At 39.5% G+C, this 21,283-nt stretch overlaps 1 protein-coding gene across 2 annotated transcripts in view; it reads right to left on the reverse strand.

The window, feature by feature from the left end:
* Positions 1-21,283, reverse strand: part of OPHN1 (oligophrenin 1) — a 307,777-nt gene that overhangs the window by 226,036 nt on the left and 60,458 nt on the right. For both annotated transcript variants that reach the window (XM_084869543.1, XM_084869542.1), the window contains exon 3: positions 4,740-4,835. In XM_084869543.1, the coding sequence (XP_084725669.1) occupies positions 4,740-4,835 (96 nt within the window). The remainder of the gene's footprint in view (positions 1-4,739; positions 4,836-21,283) is intronic.

The following is a 21,283-nucleotide window of genomic DNA, read 5'->3' on the forward strand; positions in this document are numbered from 1 at the left end:
ATTCTATGCCCCTGATTCTATTATATTTACCAGTTTATTCTGTTCCTCAGATTTTTAATTAACTTGACTTTTAGATTCACTTGTTGATAGATATGTATTTGTTATTCATAATTTTTATCTTTACTTATTTCTTCTTTTTCCTCTTTTTAAAGAACACCTTTTAGCATTTCATATAATACTGGTTTGGTGGTGATGTACTCCTTTAGCTTTCTCTGAACCATGAAGCTTTTTATCTGCCCTTCAATTCTGAATGATAACTTTGCTGGGTAGAGTAATCTTGGTTGTAGGTTCTTACTATTCAACACTTTGAATATTTCTAGCCACTCCATTCTGGCCTGCATAGTTTCTTTCTTTCTATTTTTTTTCTTGTTTACTTTTTATTATTATTATTATTATTATTATTATTATTAAATTATTATCTGCATACATACACCATTGCCCCCCCATACATGCCCTCTCTCCCCAGAGTTTTGTGTCCATTGGTTGTACTTATATGCATGTATACAAGTCCTTCAGTTGATCTCTTATTTTCCCCAGATCTCCGTACCCTCCCTGCTGTAATTTGACAGTCTGCTTGTTGCTTTACTGCATAGTTTCTGTTGAGAAATCAGCTGATAGTCGTATGGGTGCTCCCTTGTAAGTAACTAACTGTTTTTCTCTTGCTGCTTGTAAGATTCTTTGTCTTTTGCTCTTGGCATTTTAATTATGATGTGTATTGGTGTGGTCCTCTTTGGATTGCTTTTGTTTGGGGTTCTGTGTGCTTCTTGGACTTGTGAGTCTATTTCTTTCAGCAGGTGGGGAAGTTTTCAGTCATAATTTTGTCAAATAGGTTTTCAGTGCCTTTCTCTCTCTCTCTTCTTCTGGCACTCCCATAATTCTGATGTTGGTATGCTTGAAGTTGTCCCAGAGGCTTCTTACACTATCTTTAACTTTCCGCATTTTCTTCTCTTCTTGCTTCTCTGGAAGAGTGTTCTTTTCCTCTTTGTATTCCAAATCTTTGATTTGATTCATGCATTATTCTGGTCTGCTGTTGGGTCTCTGTATAATATTTTTTATTTCAGTGAGTGTATTTTTAATTTCTAGTGGGATTAATTTCTTTTTCATACCCTCGCGGGTCTCGTTAAATTTATCAACCTTTTCTAGGAAATTCTTGAAAAACCTTATAACCATGGTTTTGAATTCTATAACCAGTCTTTTGTTCTCCTCCATTTCTTTTGTTTTAGATCTCCTTCCTTTTCTCACATTTTTGCTGCTTATGCAAAAGCAGCTGTGTGCAGCCTGGGCGGATTTGTAGGATGTGCAGGGCGGGGCCTCAGGGCAGGGCGGGGCATCAGGACAGAGCAGGATCTCAGGACATCACTAGGCTGGGGGAGTGGCAAACAGCAATGGCTGCCGTCAGCCCTCTCTACCTTTCAGCGTTTCTAAGTCTCTGCGCTCCAGTGCAATAAACAATGATTGCTGTGCATACCTCTGCAAAAAAGTCACCCTCACTTTTTGACCTGATGTCCGACAGACCAGTTTCTCCCCGTAGGCGTCTGGGTCCCCCACATGACCCCAGAAACTGGATTTCAAAGTGATTGGGAGCTTGTTTCCTTTCTGGTTGAAAAAAATCCTTGTGCCCAGTCGTCTGCCATCAGCCCAATTCACGTGCCTCCGTAACTAGGCTTTTCAGCCTTCCAGCACTTGTGCTCCTTTGTCCTTCAGCCAGCTTTCCTGTGGTTTTGGGTGATAGATGTTTTGTCCTTTAGTTGTAGTTTTGAAATTGTTGTGCGAGGGGGCAGATTAGTTATTCACCTACACTGCCATTTTGGTTTTCCTGCTCAGATTTTTTAAAAGACTAGAAGGAAATACCTCAAAGCAATTTTTGTTCTTTGAGTGGAAATGATGATTAACAATCCCACTTAAGCTACTTATTAGCTACATTATCCTAGGCAAGTTTCTTTACCTCCCTTAGTCTCAATCTAACTCCTTGGCATTGCTCTGAAAATTAGATAATAAATACAAAGCATTTTTCACATAGTACGTGCTCAGCAAATTTCAGCCATTTATATTCTTTTTTCTCTATTTCCCATATTTTACAATGTATATTTATATTATCCTATATAATAAAAGCCTAATATGCAAATTGTCCCCTGGACTGGGAGTTCACCTGAGAATTCAAAAGCTCACTATGATGTGCACTGACCACCAGGGGGGAGTGCAAAACAGGGCGGGCACTTGCAATGGGGTGCTGGCAGCAAGTGGCAGTGAAGGCACTGATGGCCCCGATGAGTTCAGAACTGTGGAGGGATGGTGGAGCAGGTGAGTGCACAGTACCAGGCCAAGGCAGGTGTGCTTGGAGGCCTGAACACCCTGCCGACCACCCAAAATATGGCAACCAGTTGTGGTGGTGGTGGTGGCAGGGTCACCTCCTAGCTCACAGGTGCTGAGAGAGCTGGCAGGGGGGCCTAGCCCTGATCAATTGTCCTGCAGACAACCTGTAGCCAGCAGGCCCAGATTGCCTGATAAGGGCTGAGCCCCACCTGGGATGGAGAACTGGGGCTGGGTGGCTGCAACCAACCTGCCGCAGTACCCAGGTGGGGGGGGGGGGCTGTGAACTTTGCAGGCTCCCTGGGGATGACAGGGACGGAGCTGCAGTGAGAATGCAGGGTGTCTGCCAAGCTCAGTCTCACTCCCCCTGCCACCCACTCCTGGGACACCAGGACTCGCATGCCAGGGAAAGTCCTGTGCTCAGGTGCCTGGCACCCATGAGGGGCCCACCCCAAACCCAGGAAGCCTCTTCCAGGTGAGCAGGGAGGCAGCCGCTAGGACTGCAGAGGCCGGTCTGGCTCTCCGTGGCTTCAAGCAGGAACCAATCTATGAGGCTGGCCAGAATAGAGCACGTGGCCCGCCCAGCTTTGTGGGATACTGCTGGGTGGCCCAGAGACCCCCACTGTGCCATGGCCTGTAATGTCTGGCCAAGCTCACCACATTTCCACATGGAGACTCAGGCACCGTGACTCAGGCAGAGGAGGGCGTGCATGGGCCCGGAGGCCCAGGTGCTGCCCAGGGTCCAGAGATCAACTAAGACCTGCCTTTCTACATTAGATGCTTATGCTTCAATCGCTGTCGAGACCTAGGGACCGTACCCATAAATAATTTCATGCATCAAGTCTTTAGTTACATGATAATGCAAAAATACCAATAAGCTCAATTTTTATTTTTAAAAACAGAAAACTGCCTAAGACCATACAGCTAATAAATAAATGTGTCTGGATATTAACCCAGATCAAGGAAAATACAAAACCACGGACCTAACTCCTATCATCTCCCCATCTATAATAATAAAAGCATAATATGCTAATTAGACCAGTCAGCTGAAGGATGTTCTGGACATCATTCTGAATGTCCTTCTGGATAAAGCCATAGTAGTGGGGGCCGAGGCAGAGACGGTTAGGGGTGATCAGGCAGGCAGGCAGAGGGCTTAGGGGTAATCAGGCAGGCAGGCACAATGGTTAGGAGCCAGCCCTCCCAAATTGCGAGAGGGATGTCCAACTGCAAGTTTAGGCCTAATCCCACAGGGGTCCCAGATTGTAAGAGGGTGCAGGTTGTGCTGAGGGAGACCCCTCATGTACGGATTTCATGCACCAGTCCTCTAGTACATATGATAAGGGGTTAATATACAAAATATATAAATTATTCATACAACTCAACTAAAGCAAGACAAATAATTCAGTTAAAAATGGGCAGACCTGAATAGACATTTCTCCAAAGAGAACATACAACTGGCCAAGAGACGTGAAAAAAATGCTTCTAGTAAGGAAATAATGAGCCAAGGTATTACAATAGAATAGTTATTACAATTGATATAAAATGGTGGGAGGGGTAGAATAGAGGGGAGAGCTCAGAGTACACAATTAGTGAGTCCGTGTGAACTTTAAAGTAAAGCAAGAGTGAATGGCAGACAATCCTAAAGCCTAGGCCTACTAAAGGATGTACTGGAGAAACCCATTCACTTCAGTTGAACTCTGTATCCACAATCAGGAATATGTTGGGATTGTTTTGTACCACTTACTTGCCCCTGGCTGGCACTTAACCAATAGGAGAGTATAAAAACTCTTCAAGTATTAAAAAAGGTGATACTCATATCTTGCATTCTCCTCATTTTGTGTGCTCAACATCTTCAGTCAAATGCTCCCATGGGAACTCAGAGGGCCCTAAGAACTGGTACTTTCCTTTGAAAGCACTCTAAGTTTTTCCCTGCTTTGTGAATCCTAGTCCCCTGAGAGTGTTTAAATTTATCTGAGCCTGGGTTCCAGGAAAACAAGAACTATTAAGAAATCCCTCACCCTTTTGTGTTCTAAAGCTCAAATGTTTATCTACAGGTCAAAGGTTATCTTCAATAGATATATTGAAAGCAGAAGCAAGAATAGAGGCAGCTTTAATTTATTCATTACAAAAATATATTTTTCATGTATCAAATTCTTTAAAGAAAAACTCCCTTTCATACTAACTCAGTAAAAGGCCTCAATTAAGGTTTTAAGGGATATATTTTGACTACTATTGGTGAGAAAGATATGGGAATGGGAGGAAATGTTTCTTTATCTCTCTTAAGGAATCTCCCAGGAATAGGATACTTGACCACAGAATAAAAAAATAAAGAAAAGATACCCAAGTTCTCGGCTTCCACAAACAAGAAGGATAAATGATCTCAGACCTGCCTTGACGTAGCATGTGGCCTCTTGTAACTGAAGACTTACCAATATTAATCTCATCATCAGTCAGAGTATCTCCAATAAAATCAAACTGAAAGGACTGTAGAGTCTGGGAAAATTTCTGAACAGCTGAAGAATAATCTGCAATAAAAAAACAGGAGAAATGGTCAACACTGATTTACTTTGACTAATATCCTCAACTGTTAGGGAAGATAGGAGAAAAAGCAAAGGGAAATGCTTCCTTCAGGTAACAACTTACACTGAATGATGTTAAACAAAAAAATATTACATTGTCAGTAGAAGATTTGAGAAACCAAAACTACACATTAAAGAGGGGCAAGGGTCAGCTTGAAAACCTACAAATGCTACAACCACCGAACAGCTGCAAACCCCAGAACACTGGTCCCCAATTGGTGCAAACATGGCACATTCAGAGAAGCTCTACACTCCATCGCTGAAAGGTCAGATTTCACCTGGGATAAGGTGGGAGAGAACAACATAACCAGACATTGGGAGAAGAGTGACAATTGGGAGACAAAGAAACAGCGTGCATATGAAAGAAAAGCAGGCATCACCAGAACAGGAACTAAATGAAATAGAGGCAAGTAACATGTCACATAAAGAATTCAAGGAAATGGACATGACATGGCTGAAAAGAATGGAAGACAGTTTCGACAAAATGAGCAAGAACCAAGTAGAAATGAAGAAGAAATGAGAAGAAATGAAAAAATGACATCACTGCTGTGAAGAACTCAATAGAAAGCATCAAAAGTAGACTAGAAGAAGCAGAGGACTGCAACAATGAGCTAGAAGACAAGGTGGAAAAAATACCCAAGTAGAGCAGCTTCTAGAAAAAAAAAAATTAAAAAGCAGGAGAGCTTTAGGACAACACGAAACAAAACAACATCCACATAATAGGGGTTCAAGAAGGAGAGGAAACTGAACAAGGAATAGAAAACCTGTTTGAAGAAATAATGACAGAAAACTTTCCGTATATATAAAAGAAATAAACCACACAAATAGCAAAAAGCTCACAAAGTTCCAAGCAAAATGAATCCAAAAAGACTGATGCTAAGACACATTGTAATTAAATTGACAAACACCAATGACAAAGTAAGAATCTTAAAAACATCCAGAAAAAGACAGAATGTAACATACAAAAGAACCCCTAAAGACTAGCAACTGATTTCTAAACAGAAACTCATCAGGCCAGAAGAGAATGGAATGAAATATACAAAATCAAAAAAACAAACAAACAAAACAACACACAAAAACAAAAACAAAACAAACAAACAAACAAAAACAATAAAGATCAACAAAACCAAGAGCTGGTTCTTTGACAGGATAAACAAGATTGATAAACCTCTAGCCAGGCTCACCATGAAGCAGAGAGAGAGGACCCAAATAAACAAAATCAGAAGAGAAAGAGGTGAAATAACAACAGACCCCACTGAAATATAAAGGATTGTTAAAAAATACGACAAAATACTTTATTGCAACAAACTGGAAAATCTGAAAGAAATGGACATATTCCTAGAAAAATATAACCTTCCAAAATTCAATCAGGAAGAATCTAAACAGTTCAATAGGCCAATAACTATGGAAGAACTTGAAGCAATCATAAAAAAAAAAAAAAAAAAATTCAAGCAAACAAAAGCCCGGATCCAGACAGCTTCACAGGGGAGTTTTACCAAACATTCAAGGAAGAACTAAAACCTGTCTTCCTCAGACTTTTCAAAAAATTCCAGAGGAAAGAACACTTCCAAGATCCTCTATGAAGCCAGCTTCACCCTAATACCAAAACCAGATAAAGACAACACAATGGAAGAGAATTATAGGCCAATATACCTCATGAACATAGATGCCAAAATCCTCAACAAATTTCTAGCAAATTGGCTCCAACAGCACATCAGAAAGATCATACACCATGACCAAGTAGGATTTATTCTGGGAATACAAGGATGATACAATATCCACAAATCAATAAACATGATACATCACATAAACAAATTGAGAGATAAAAAGCATATAGTCAAATCAATTGATGTAGAAAAAGCACTTGATAAAATCCAACACCGTTTCCTGATAAAAACTCTCAACAAGGTGGGAATAGGAGGAACATACCTCAACATAATAAAAGCTATATATGATAAAGCCACAGAAAACATCATACTCAATGGGCAAAAACTAAAACCATTCCCTTACTCAATGGGCAAACACTAAAACCATTCCCTATAAGAACAGGAACAAGACAGGGATGCCAACTCTCACCACTCCTGTTTGACATGGTACTGGAAGTATTAGCCATAATATTTATATAAAAACAGCTGTTTAAAAATTTAACCCTGCTATTTTGGATTCTGTAAATGCTTGTTTTCTTAAATAATAAGGAAAATAAGACTACTCCAAAGAGGACACAAACCTTCCCCAGATGAATCACAGTGCTGGCACCAGGCCAAGCCTTTGGTTGAGGTCTCAAAGGCCAAGCACATAGGGCTCTTTAAGAACTTGCAAAGGGGACCAGAAACACCCCATATTTGGGAGACAAAGAAAGTAAAAACATATAAATAGGGAAAGTTCCTCCATGTTGGGGCCAGAATCTGAAATACAGTTTCTCTCCGCCCTCTTGTAATAATAATGTGTAACTCCATCTCTCTAAGTGTTGCTTGGTTCTTCTCCAGTCTTCTATGACAGGTATTGGCAATAGACTAGATGCTATCTTGCCTATCACCAAACAATATTGACAATCATTTTACAAAGAAAAAATTAGCTTCAGGTTCCAGAGCTAGCTGGAAAACCTGAAACTAGAAGCAAGGTGGTTTGTCTGCCTCTCAAAGACCCTTCCCTTGACAACATAGACAACATCTAGACTTTTACACATTAACCAGATGACAGCTTGGGTTGGAATACAATCTGGTAAGGGAACAAATTTGACTTGCTCACTGAATATTCACAAAAGGACCTAAAGTAAGGGGCAATGAATGTAAAAACTGAAGGTGGTATGGCCAGACACATTTTTCAGCACCTTTTTTTTTTTCTTTCAATAATTTAGAATTGTATTATATAAAAGGATAATGGTGGTATAAAATAAAATCACAATTACCTACCCATTTGACAAATGATCTTTATTCAAATTTTAAAAATATCACCTCCATGAAGAGGTCCAGCCAAACATTCTCCCATTGCTACTTCAAGAGTGGTTCTTAGGGAGAAAAAACAACATGGTGGCCTAGGTAAGCACCTAAACTGCTGCCTTGCATAACAATTTCAAAACAACTAAAAGACAGTACGGACAGGAAATCTGGATGAGTGGAAATGCTACAACTAAAAGGAAAGAGAAAAGCTCATGGATCAGAGGATCCTCAAAACGCTGAGGTACAGAGACATGCACACGTGCAGAGAGGAAGGACAGCTGAGTGCCTGGCTGGCAGGAGGGGAAAGGAAGCCCCCGAATACACTGAACCCCAGTTTTGACTGCACCGAACGCCATCTCTGGCCGAAATCCTGTGGACCCAGGCTCATATGGGTGGAGTATGGACTATAGAGAAAGGCACAGGAAGACTCGGAGAAATGGAGACCTGAGGGAGCTGCAGTGGGCAGGGGTCTGCAGGATCACATGCACATGTGAGTGTGTGCAGAGAGGTCTGACTGCAGAGATTGCCACAGGCTTTCCATAGCAGAAGGAGTCGGAAGCTCCTAACTGCAATGAATCCCAGTTCCAACTGCACTGAAACCCAGTTACAGGCAAGCCCCTGGAAGGCCCACACTCTTACAGGGGGAATCTGGACTGTCAGTCAGAAACTCAGGAGAGCTGCTGAAGGAAGAGGTTTGAAGGTGTGTGCACAAGGGCAGGGCTGACTGGAAGCCAAGACTGTCAGCTCAGCCCTGAGACTCCACCCCATCCAAGCTGAGCACAGAGGCTTTTGCAATTTTGCAAGTCTGGTTCTATAAGGCTGTCTCCAATACAGAAGGTATCCTGGCATAGATACAGCTGATACTCACAGCCAATTGGCCTGGAGGTCAATTCCTCCCAGTGATACCAACAACAATCAAGACTTAATTACTGAGGGAGAAAAGATGGTGACTGATCAGATAGACTTGTTCTGAGCCTAGTCCCAGAACAGATAGAATCAGCTTCTAAGAGTTGCTCAGGGAGTATAGATTGGCAAGTTAAGGGGTAGCAGAACTCTAAAAGAAGGTAAGGGTCCTTTGGACATGATTTCCTGACCAAGCAGCCAGCATTGCAGTGGCTGGGACCTCTCCCAGAGCTATGGGCTCAGAGGGAAGGCTGCGACATCTTACCAAGAAAAGAGGACCTTCTCTGAGGCCTGGAAAACCCACAGCAGTGAAGACCATAGAGCAGCTGTGACGCCCCAATGGACACAAACACATACATTCGAGGGAGTTCTTCAATCACCCACAGAAAGGTCAGAGTTTGCGGGGAAAACGTGAGGGTTCTAGGTTACCGTGGCACAGGCAGCGACTGTACCCGCGGCGTGCCCCAGCGGCTCCATGCTCCCAGCAGCTCCATGCCCACAGTGGCTCCGCGCCCCCAGCGGCCCTGCGCCACCACACTACGAGCGGCCCTGTGCCATGAGAGTCCCTAGGCCTGCACGGCTCCAGCCCCGGGCAGCCCCGTGCCCAGAGCGTCCCAAGCCCTTAGCAGCCCATGCAAAGCTGCGCCGAAAGAGACAGCGGCTGCAGAGACAATTGCACCAGGCAAGACCCAGTGTTGGCTTTGGCATGATCTTCCCCCAAATCGGGTCTTTTTTAAAAACACCAAGGGACGCGGGACAAATTATTAAGAATCAGGACCGTCCCGCCAAAAGCAGAACATCTAGACACCTTGGCACAAACCCAACCTGCGCCTGATCCCCTTCACCCCCTTGCTTCTGAGTACTAGGGAAGGACTGCCCAGTTTGGCATATCCTGGGGGACTGCAAGGGGAAATTGCCTTCCTGGAAACAGGGGATCAGAGTGAGAAGAAACAATCTGGGAACCAAGTCAATCTGGGAGCCAGCACCCAGGCAGCTTTCCTCGACAAAACATAGAACCATAGAGAAAGAATGCTAGAGCAGCCAAAAAGACTGGGAAGTCAAACCAGAAACACTGCCACCTAGGGGCTGAATTACAAACAGATTTTTCCCCCTATTTACCTTTCTTTCTATCTTTTTTTTTAATTACTTTTAATTAATCAAAAGTAAATGGACACAAATAACTAAGAAATAGCCTACTTAAAATTAAGGACTAGCTTACAAAACTGAGGTGCAATGGAACGGAGGGAACTGCAATACTGTCTGGACTCAGAAATAGGCGTGCCAAATACAATAACAGAGGAAGTGAATGACCACTACTGGACATTTTTATGCTAATTTTTCTATTCTTTATTTTATTTTCATCTTTTACATCTTGTAGTTTATTTTCATTTTTTACAACTTTTACTTAAGAAGCAAATTTTTTTCTTTTTTCCTCACTTGATTTTACCTTTGCAATTATTACATGTTTCAATTTCAATCATTATTACTACTGCTATTTTGCACTTTTTGTTTCCTTTTTTTTCTTTCTTTTTTTTTTTTAGTACCATTTTAATTTCTTTTTATTTTACATTTGGATTAGTCTTCATTCTATTTTAATCCCTACTACAGCATCATTCAACCCTATCTCAACTCAACCTTTATGCCATCATTCTCTTACTAACCTTTACCCTTTTCATTTCCTGTTTATCTTATCCCTTTCCGGCTTTAGTTTTTCACTATTCTTTCTGTATACCCCCTGCTAAAATTCTCACCATACTTATAGACATAATTTTCAACCCCCTGCTCCAAGCTAATAAATACGACTTTCTTCGCCATATTAACTAGTTAAAAAAAGAAAAAAAAAACTGTTTTCCTCTCTATCCTTGTCATTGTTTGCATGAACGTTGATTATATGAATTTTTATGCATTTTAGTGAAATTGATATGCTTATTCTTTTGTTGTTATTGTTGCTTAGTATTTTTTAATTGCTTTCTTTTTGTTTATTTTTTACTTCTGTTTATCATAACCTTGCATAAAAATAGTGGATATTGTAGTTTGTATTAATCTCCAAGTATTATTGCTGGCATTTGTGGGGATTAATGGTTGTTCTATGCGAATTTTCTTCATATATATATATATATATTATATAGTTTGTTTCACCTTTCTCTCTTAGTCTGCTTCTTGTTTCTCTCTCTCTCTCTCTCTCTCTCTCTCTTTTTAATCCTGTTTCCCAATTTCATTTAGACGCTACTTTTTTTCTTTTGATCTCATTATTTATCCCTCTTTATTTTTACCTTTCTTCTTTCGCCCCTACGCCCTAATTTGCCTTTCTCTAGTGATCACGTTCATTAGAGTTTATTAATATCGCAAATACATTCCTGTTCAGTGCCTTTTATGTTGTACATGGTAGTGTTGTATTTTGTGCCTTTAAATCAACGAAAGAAAAAGAAAACCACATAACCAGACATCCTGAAAAGAGAGACCATGGCAAAACAAAGAAATAGCCCGCACATGAAAAAAAAAGCAGGCATCACCAGAAAAGGAAGTAAGTGTGTTAGAGGCAAGCAACCTATCAGAGCAGAAATTCAGAGTAATGATCATAAGATGGATAAAAAAATGGAAGGGAAATTTGACAATAACCAAGAACAAATAAAGAAGAACAATGAGGAATTAAAGAAGAACCAGAAGAATTGAAAAAGAACCAACAGGAAATGAAGATGAACCAAGAAGAAATGAAAAATTACATCACTACAATGAAGAACTCAATAGAAAGCATCAAGAGTATACTAGAAGAAGCAGATGACCGCACCAGTGAGCTAGAAGACAAGATGGAAAAAAATACCCAATTACAGCAGCATCTAGAAAAAAATTAAAAAGCAGGAGGAGTCTACGGAAGCTTTGGGACAATACAAAACAAAACAATATTCGAATAATAGGTGTTCCAGAAGGAAAGGAAACTGAGGTAGACAGGAAAAATGTATTTCAAGAAATAATGACGAAAAACTTTCCCAACGACAAAGTAAGAATCTTAAAAGCAGCCAGAGAGAGACAGAAAGTTACATATAAAGGAACCCCCATCAGACTAGCAACTGATTTCTCAACAGAAACTCATCAGGCCAGAAGGGAATGGTATGAAATAAACAAAGTCATGCAAAGGAAGAGTCTGAATCCAAGAATACTGTACCCAGCAAGGCTATCAATCAAAATTGAAGGGGAAATCAGGAGCTTCATAAACAAAAAAAGACTGAAGAAATTTATATCCACCAAACCAGCAATGCAAGAAATGTTTAAGGGTCTGCTGTAAAAATAAAGAAATAGGAAACGAAGGAGGAACACAGGAGTATAGAATAAAAATGGCGTCAAATGAGTACCTATCAATAATAACTTTAAATGTAAATGATTTAAATGCTCCAATCAAAAGACATAGGGTAACAGATTGGATGAGAAAACAAGACCCATATATCTCTTGTCTAAAAGAAACCTATTTCAGAAAAAAAAAAGACGCACACAGACAGAGGGTGAAGGGATGGGAAAAGGTTTTCCAGGCGAATGGAAATGAAAAAAAAAGCTGGGGTAGCGATACTTATATCTGACAAATTACATCTCAGAGTGAAGGACTTAAATAGAGATAACGAAGGCCACTTCTTAATACTAAAGGGAGCAATGCAACAAGAAGAAATAACCCTGATGAATATATATGCACCCAAATACATTTTAAAACAAAAACTGCTGGAGGACATTAAGGGGAGATTAATAGCAATACAATTATAGTAGGAGATTTTAATACCCCACTGTCACCCTTGGACAAATCATCTAAACAAAAAATCAGCAAAGAAATATCAATCCTAAATGACTCACTAGACCAGATGGAATTAATCGACATATTCAGATATTCCACCCCAAAGCCACAGAATATACATTCTTCTCAAGTGCACATGGGACATTCTCAAAGATAGACCACATTTTGGGACATAGGCAAAGTCTCTTCAAGTTCAAGAAGATAGAAATCATAGCAAGCATCTTCTCTGAACATAGTGGCATAAAACTGGAAATTAAAGACAATAAAAATAATCCAAAGAAATCAAATACATGGAGACTAAACAGGATGCTATTAAACAAGGACTGGTTTACCAGAAAAATCAAGGAAGAAATTAAAAACATCCTGGAAACAAATGACAATGAAAACACAACAATCCAAAATCTATGGGACACAGCAAAAGCAGTTTTGAGAGGGAAGTTCATATCCCTACAAGCCTATTGCAAAAAACAAGAAAAAAATGGTAACAAATTATCTAACTCTACAACTCAAAGAGTTAGAAAAAGAGCAACAAGAAAAGCCCAGTATAAGCAGAAGGAAGGAAATAATAAAAATCAGAGCAGAGATAAAGGACATAGAGACCAAAGAAACAATACATAAGATCAACAAAACCAAGAGCTGGATCTTTGAACGGATAAACAAGATTGGTGAACCTCTAGCCAGGCTAACCAAGAAACAAAGAGAGATGACTCAAATAAACAAAATCAGAAACAAAATAGGTGAAATAACAACACACCCCTCCAAAATACAAAGAATTGTAACAAAATACTATGAACAACTATATTCCAACAAACTGAACAACCTGGAAGAAATGGGCATAATCCTAAAAAAATATTATCTTACAAAACTCAATAAGGAAGAATCTAAAAATCTCAACAAACCACTGACTTTGAAAGAAATTAAAACAGTCATCAAAAAGCTTCCAGCAAACAAAAGCCCAGGGCCAGATGGCTTCACAGGAGAGTTTTACCAAACATTCAAGGAAGAACTAAAACCTATCCTCCTCAGACTATTCCAAAAAATTCAAGAGGAAGGAACACTTCCAAACTCCTTCTATGAAGCCAGCATCACCCTAATACCAAAACCAGATAAAGACAACACAATGAAAGAGCATTACAGGCCAATATCCCTCATGAACATAGATACCAAAATCCTCAACAAAATTTTAGCAAATCGGCTCCAGCAGAACATCACAAAGATCATACACCATGACCAAGTAGGATTTATTCTGGGAATGCAAGGATGGTACAATATCCGCAAATCAATAAACGTGATACATCACATAAACAAACTGAAAGATAAAAAGCACATAGTCATATCAATCGATGCAGAAAAATTGTTTGATAAAATCCAACACCGTTTCCTGATAAAAACTCTCAACAAGGTGGGAATAGAAGGATCATACCTCAACATAATAAAAGCTAATGTGATAAACCCACAGTCAACATCATACTCAATGGGCAAAAACTAAAACCATTCCCTCTACGAACAGGAACAAGACAGGGATGCCCACTATCGCCACTCCTGTTTGACATAGTACTGGAAGTACTAGTCATTGCAATTAGACAATAAGAGGAAATAAAAGGCATCCAAACTGGAAAAGAATAAGTAAAGTTATCCTTCTTTGCAGTTGAGATGATATTGTACATAAAAAAAACCAAAAGACTCGATTAAAAAACTGATTGACTTAATAAATGAATTTGGCAATGTAACAGGATACAAAATTAACGCAAAGAAATCTATGGCATTCCTATCTAGGGGTGTCGAACTCAATCAGAGAAGGGGCCAAAATCTAAAATCCAGCCTAAATCGCAGGCCGAATGGTTTACTGAACAGTCATAAACTGACAATGTCATAAACTGACAGCGGAGTGCAGTGATGACAGCGCGGTGCGGGCCACATTGCAAGGCCTGGTGGGCTGGATTTGGCCCGCGGGCCTTGTGTTTGACACATGTGCTATACACCAACAGCGAACTTACAGAAACAGAGACTAAAAAAGTAATTCCATTTAACATGGCACAAAAAAAATTAAGATACCTAGGAATAAACTTAACTGAGGAAGTAAAGGACTTATATGCGGAAAACTACACGACACTGAAAAAAGGAGATAGAGGAAGATGTAAACAGATGGAAGAACATACCGTGTTCATGGATTGGTAGAATCATCATCATCAAAATGACCATACTTCCTAAAACAATCTATAGCTTCAATGCACTCCCCATTAAAATACCAATGGCATATTTCACTGACCTAGAAAGGACTCTCCAAAAGTTCATTTGGAACAATAAAAGACCCCGAATAGCCACAGCAATCCTGAGAAAGAACAGTAAAGTAGGAGGGATCTCAATACCAGACTTCAAGCTGTATTACAAAGCCACTGTTATCAAAACAGCATTGTACTGGCATAAGAACAGACATATAGACCAATGGAATCGAATCGAGAACCCAGATATCAACCCAAATCACTATGCTCAATTAATATTTGACAAAAGAGGCATGAATATACAATGGGGTCAAGACAGTCTCTTCAATAAATGGTGTTGGGAAAATTGGACAGATACATGCAAAAGAATGAAACTAAATCACCAACTTACACCATACACAAAAATAAACTCAAAATGGATACAGGACTTAAACATAAGACAGGAAACCATAAAAATACTAGAAGCATCCACAGGCAGCAAAATCTCTGACATATGCCAAAAGAACTTCTTCACTGATACTGCCCATAGAGCAATGGATGCTAAAGAGAAAATAAACAAATGAGACTACATCAAAATTAAAAGCTTTTTTACAGCAAAAGAAACCATCAACAAAACAAAAGAAAGCCCAGTGTATGGGAGGACATATTTGCAAATGTTACCACTGATAAAGGTTTAATCTCCAACATCTATAGACAGCTTATACAACTAAATAAAAGGAAAATGAACAGGAACAAGACAGGGATGATCCAATTAAAAAATGGGCAATAGACCTAAATAGAATCTTTTCAAAAGAAGACAGAAGGAAGGCCAAGAGGCACATGAAAACATGCTCAAAGTCACTAATTATCTGAGAGATGAAAATCAAAACAACAATGCGGTACCATCTCACACCTTTCAGAATAGCCAACATCAACAAATGAACAAACGACAAGTGTTGGGGAGGTTGCGGAGAAAAAGGAACCCTCGTGCACTGTTGGTGGGAATGCAGACTGGTGCAACCACTGTGGAGAACAATATGGAGTTTCCTCAAAAAACTAAAAATGGAATTCACATTTGACCCAGTAATCCCACTCCTAGGAATATATCCCAAGAAACTAGAAACACCAATCAGAAAGGATATATGCACTACTATGTTCATAGTAGCACAATCTATGATAGCTAGAATTTGGAAAGAGCCTAGGTGCCCATCAGCAGATGATTGGATCAAAAAACTGTGATACATCTACATAATGGAATACTATGCTGCCATGAAAAAGAAGGAATTCTCATCATTTGCAGCAACCTGGATGGAATTGGAGAACATCATGCTGAGTGAAATAAGCCAGTCAATGAAAGAGAAACACCACATGACCTCACTCATTTATGGATAATAAAGAACATTATAAACTGATGAACCAAAAGATAGATATAGAGACAGTAAAGCAACAAGCAGACTATCAAATTACAACGGGGAGGGCAGGCAGATCTGGCGGAGATAAGAGATCAACTGAAGGACTTGTATACATGCATATAAGTACAACCAAAGGACACAAAATTCTGGGGAGGGAGGATATGTAAAGGAGGGGTGGCAATGTTAAAATATGTACACAGATAATAATTTAATTTAAAAAAAAAGGCTTAACTACTACAAGGATGTACACACAGTCCACACATAAAGGGGAGCACCAAGGGTATCCACCTCAGGCAACTGGGGAGGCTGCCCCACAGGTCCATATAGATACATAGCATACAATGCTACCCTACCAACTCAGGAAAGCAGTGAAAATGCAGAGTCAAAAACAAACCTCAAGGGAAAGAAATGGAGGAGAACAAACCACTGGATATAGAATTCAAAACCACTGTTATAAGAATTTTTCAAGAATTTCCTAGAAAAGGCCGATAAATTTAGTGAGACCCTTGAGGAAATAAAAAAAGGACCAACTAGAAATTAAACATACACTGACTGAAATAAAAAATATTATACAGAGACCCAACAGCAGACTAGAGGAACATAGGAATGAAGTGAAATATTTAAAATACAAAGAAGCAAAAAACACTCAACTGGAAAAGCAAAAAGACAAAAAAATCCAAAAAGTTGTAGATAGTGTAAGAAGCCTCTGGGACAACTTCAAGCATACCAGGATCAGAATTATTGGGGTGACAGAAGAGAAAGTGCAAGATACTGAAAAGCTATTTGAAGAAATAGTGACAGAAAACTTTCCCTACCTGGTGAAAAAAATAGACTTACAAGTTCAGGAAGCACACAGAACCCCAAACAAAAGGAATCCAAAGAGGACCACACCAAGACACATCATAATTAAAATGTCAAGGGCAAAAGACAAAGCAGCAAGAGAAAAACAGTTGCTTACCTACAAGGGAGCACCCATACAATTGTCAGCAGATTTCTCAACAGATACTATGCAGGCCAGAAGGGAGCAGCACAAAATATTCAAAGAGGTGAATAGCAAGAAGCTACAACTAAGATTACTCTACCCAGCAAAGTTATCATTCAGAATGGAAGGTCAGATAAAGAGCTTCACAGATAAGAAAAAGCTAAAGAAGTTCATCACCACCAAACCAGTATTATATGATATGCTGAAAGGTATTCTTTAAGAAGAGAAAGAAGAAAAAAGTAAAGATAAAAATTATGAACAACAAATATATATCTATCAACAAGTAAACCTAAAAATCAAGTGAATTAAAAATCTGAGGAACAGAATAAACTGGTGAATATAATAGAATCAGGGGCAAAGAAAGGGAGTAGATTGATAATTATCAATCCTGTGGGGGTGCAGGAAGAGACTGGACTAAAATCGTACACCTATTGATGACGACAATGGGGAGGAGGTAAGGGCCGAGGGTGGGGTGGGAACCGGTTGAAGGGGAGGTATGGGGGGGAAATGGAAAATCAATTTTAATAATCTGAACAATAAAGATTTATTAAACTTTTAAAAAGAGTGGTTCTTAGGACAGCAGTATCATCATCACCTGGGAGCTTGGTGGAAATACACATTCCCAGGTCACACCCAGATCTGCTGAATCAGAATATGCATTTTTATACATTCCCTAGGGGATTAGCATGCTCTTCAAGTTTGAGAAGCACTGTTCTCACCAAGCAAAGTAACTCTTCTGGGAAAACTCAAGTTTCCTGGTTATTTATGGTCCCCTATTCCTGTTTTTGCATTCACACCTTAGTTTCATCATCATTCCCCTTTATATCTACCAGATATACAGGCTTTACTAAGAGTTTTTTCTCTCAGGCTAACAGAAAGTGAGACAATACAAACAACAGCATCTATTTCTTTCAATAAAAAATCTAACTCAGTTTAGCTATAATGATTAAACACAATAAAATGTGTTCAGGCATTTGGCTAGAATAGATTAACCTGTCAATAATTGTATTAACTTGTTGTCTATGCCCCCTATTCAGAAGTACTTATTTTCAGTACTTAGAGGCTTGACCTTTTGAACACACCATTGATGATCATCATGATGGTGATAATAAAATAAAGGTTTTATAGAGAATTGGGACTGCAGACCATGTTACCATGCCTTCTCAAATTTCCACAATTTAGAATCACATTTTCCACTTCAAATCTGGGTCTCATTAGTGTGAAAGAAACATGCATACTCTACCTTCCACATTTCATCATCAAAGAGAACACAAAACTGGTTCCATGTCTTGAAAACAATCCTTTTCTCTGGCCTTTTTGGCCAACAGCAAAAAAAGGACAAGCCCAGAATTACCCATGTGCTCAGTTTCACTCATGAAAAGTGAATGAAAATATTCATTCCATTTCCCTTTCACACAAACCAGAATTTCTTAAATGTTATAGAAGCCAAACAAAGTACAGTTATTATGCATTTCTCTTTTAGAATGATGTGAATATTTCATAAACCACAAATAATATGATTTTCAACATTTATAGTATAATGCATATATTAAGGATGCAGTTACATTAATTCCCTCTTTATTATAGGTACCATTTCTTTTTTTAATGTTTCAATTATAGTTGACATACATTATTATATTAGTTTCAAGTATAAAACCACTTATCTTCTCCACACTTCTGGACTTCAAAATACTACCTTACATATTCACAGAACCTGAAAAAGTTTATTAAAGTCTTTCTACGAACATTCTCAGCTATTCTTTCCAATTATCCAAAGGTAGATATTACTATCCTGACCTTATAAACAAAGTGAGACAATGCAGATAAATCGCATTGAGAAATATGAATAACTATAAATTAATTGCTCTTCATGGAAAGGTATTATTTATTCAGCCTCTGTACTTTTCAAAGTGCCAGGAAAGACTCATATATTTTAGATAAATGAGTTGGGTAACTTCTGGACTCAAAAGAATCAACAGATAAACCTAAAAGTGTTTGTCATGTATAGGACATTTATTTTCTTATCATCCTTAGAATGAATACATCATTCCAAGGCATGTAAACTAATCATTTTATCCTTCCAAATACTTCTTTATCCCTGTCCATCAATCCACTATCCCACAATTTTTCATACTATATTTGAGGGTTCTCTGTCCACCACCTTCTAATTTAGTCATGTGTCTTCTATAATGTTTTTCCTCTCCTTTTCCTTACACATTCCAGATGACAATTTTTTAGTAAATTGAAAATCTCTGTGAATGAGGTAGACTATAGGAGGATTAATTGGTACAGTAATTAACTAATGTTATATAAATACCAATTTTCTTTCTACCCCTATACGTTTCTATGGAATCATACAGAATATACTTTTATGTCTAACATATTTAGGTCTGGAACATGTCTTAGAAATACACCAACACGAAAAAAAATAAATAAAACAGAAGCTATTGGAACCAACATTGTAAGAGATGTGTAAAACAGTAAGCGGTTCACTGCAACCAACCAAAGAAAAAAATATATTCAAAATGGCAGAAAATATTTTGGGTGTTTTTACTAGCCCTTTCTGCCTTCATGGCATGGTGGGGTCTTTAGTTTAAGCAAGTGGCAGCCTGTTTCCCAATTCCAGACTTCAAACCATAGGAAGCAGAGCAGACTTTATTTACAAATTATTGTGTACATCTATTCTAAACTGTCTGAAAGTTCCCTAAAGGGCTGTACAAGGTGGTCATCTCAGCTTCACATAGAATGTCAAGTAAAGAATGCAATTGACACTGCTTATGAAAGATAGAAGGTGACTACAATCCTACTATATTAGCTTGCTAAAAGCTGCTATGCCAACATGGCATATATTGGTTGGCTTAAACAATAAAAATTAATTTTGTCACAATTCTGAACACTAGAAGTCTGATATTAAGGTGTCAACAGAATTAGTATTTTCTAAGGCCTCTGTGCTTGGCTTACAGATGGCCATCTTCATTCTGTGTCTTCTCATGGTCTTCCTACTGTGTGTTTCTGTGTCCTAATCTACTCTTCTTATAGAAAACCATACATGCACATCTAGTGTGGCTCAGTAGTTGAGTGTCAACCTAAGAACCAGGAAGTCATGGTTTGATTCTCCAACAGGGCACATGCTAGAGTTGCAGACTTGATCCCCAGTGTGGGGCGGCAAAAGGCAGCCAATCCAAGATTCTCCCTCATCCTTGATGCTTCTATCTCTCTCCCCCTCTGTTCCTCTCTAAAATATGCTTCTATCTCTCTCCCCGTGTTCCTCTCTAAAATATATAATATATAATATGATAATATGTAATATCAAGTATATAATATGATAATATGTAATATACAAATTAATCATCACTCTGCTACACTCACAAGACACGCCCACCAGCCACACTCACCAGCCAATCAGAGCAAGTATGCAAATAAACCAAACCAACATGGCTACAGCCACAGAGAGCAGGAGGGAGGCTTGGGTTTCCCAGGCAATGGAAGAAGCCAAGCTTTCCACCTGCCCTTGCTGGCCTAAACCTCCACTCAAGGCTACAAAGTTTCAATTACAGAAGGTAAACAAATCCAAACAGAAATGGTGGTAGCCACGGAGCAAGCAGAAGGCTTGGCTCCACTCCAGGATACAAAGTTTCAATTGTAGAAGGTAAATAAATTCTAGATACCAGGGCCTCTGCTTGGGTGGCCAAGGGGCGTGGCTGGCCTGCAAACCACCACAGGTCCATTGCTCAGGCCGCCCCATGCCCAAGGGAACCCACACCCTGATCCAGGACAACCATCAGGGCAATCCAGCTGGCCCCCACCCACGCACCAGGCCCCTATCCTATCTAATAAAGGAGTAATATGCAGATTAACCATCACTCCAACACACAATATGGCTGCCCCCATGTGGTCAAAGATACTGCCCCTATATGGACACAAGATGGCCAGCAGGGGAGGGCAGTTGGGAGGCACCAGGCCTTCAAGGGAGGGCAGTGGAGAGGGACCATGCATGCAGGGTAGGGTAGTTAGAGGCGATCAAGCCTGCAAGGGCGGGCAGTTAGGGGTGACCAGGCTGGCAGAGAAGGGAAGTTGGGGACAAACAGGCTGGCAGGCAGAAGCTGTTAGGGGCAATCAGGAAGGGAGGCAGGAGAGTAATTGGGAGCCAGCAGTCCTGGATTGTGAGAGGGATGTCTG

The sequence above is a fragment of the Pipistrellus hanaki genome, assembly GCF_964339955.1.
Source record: "Pipistrellus hanaki genome assembly, chromosome: X".
Taxonomy (NCBI): domain Eukaryota; kingdom Metazoa; phylum Chordata; class Mammalia; order Chiroptera; family Vespertilionidae; genus Pipistrellus; species Pipistrellus hanaki.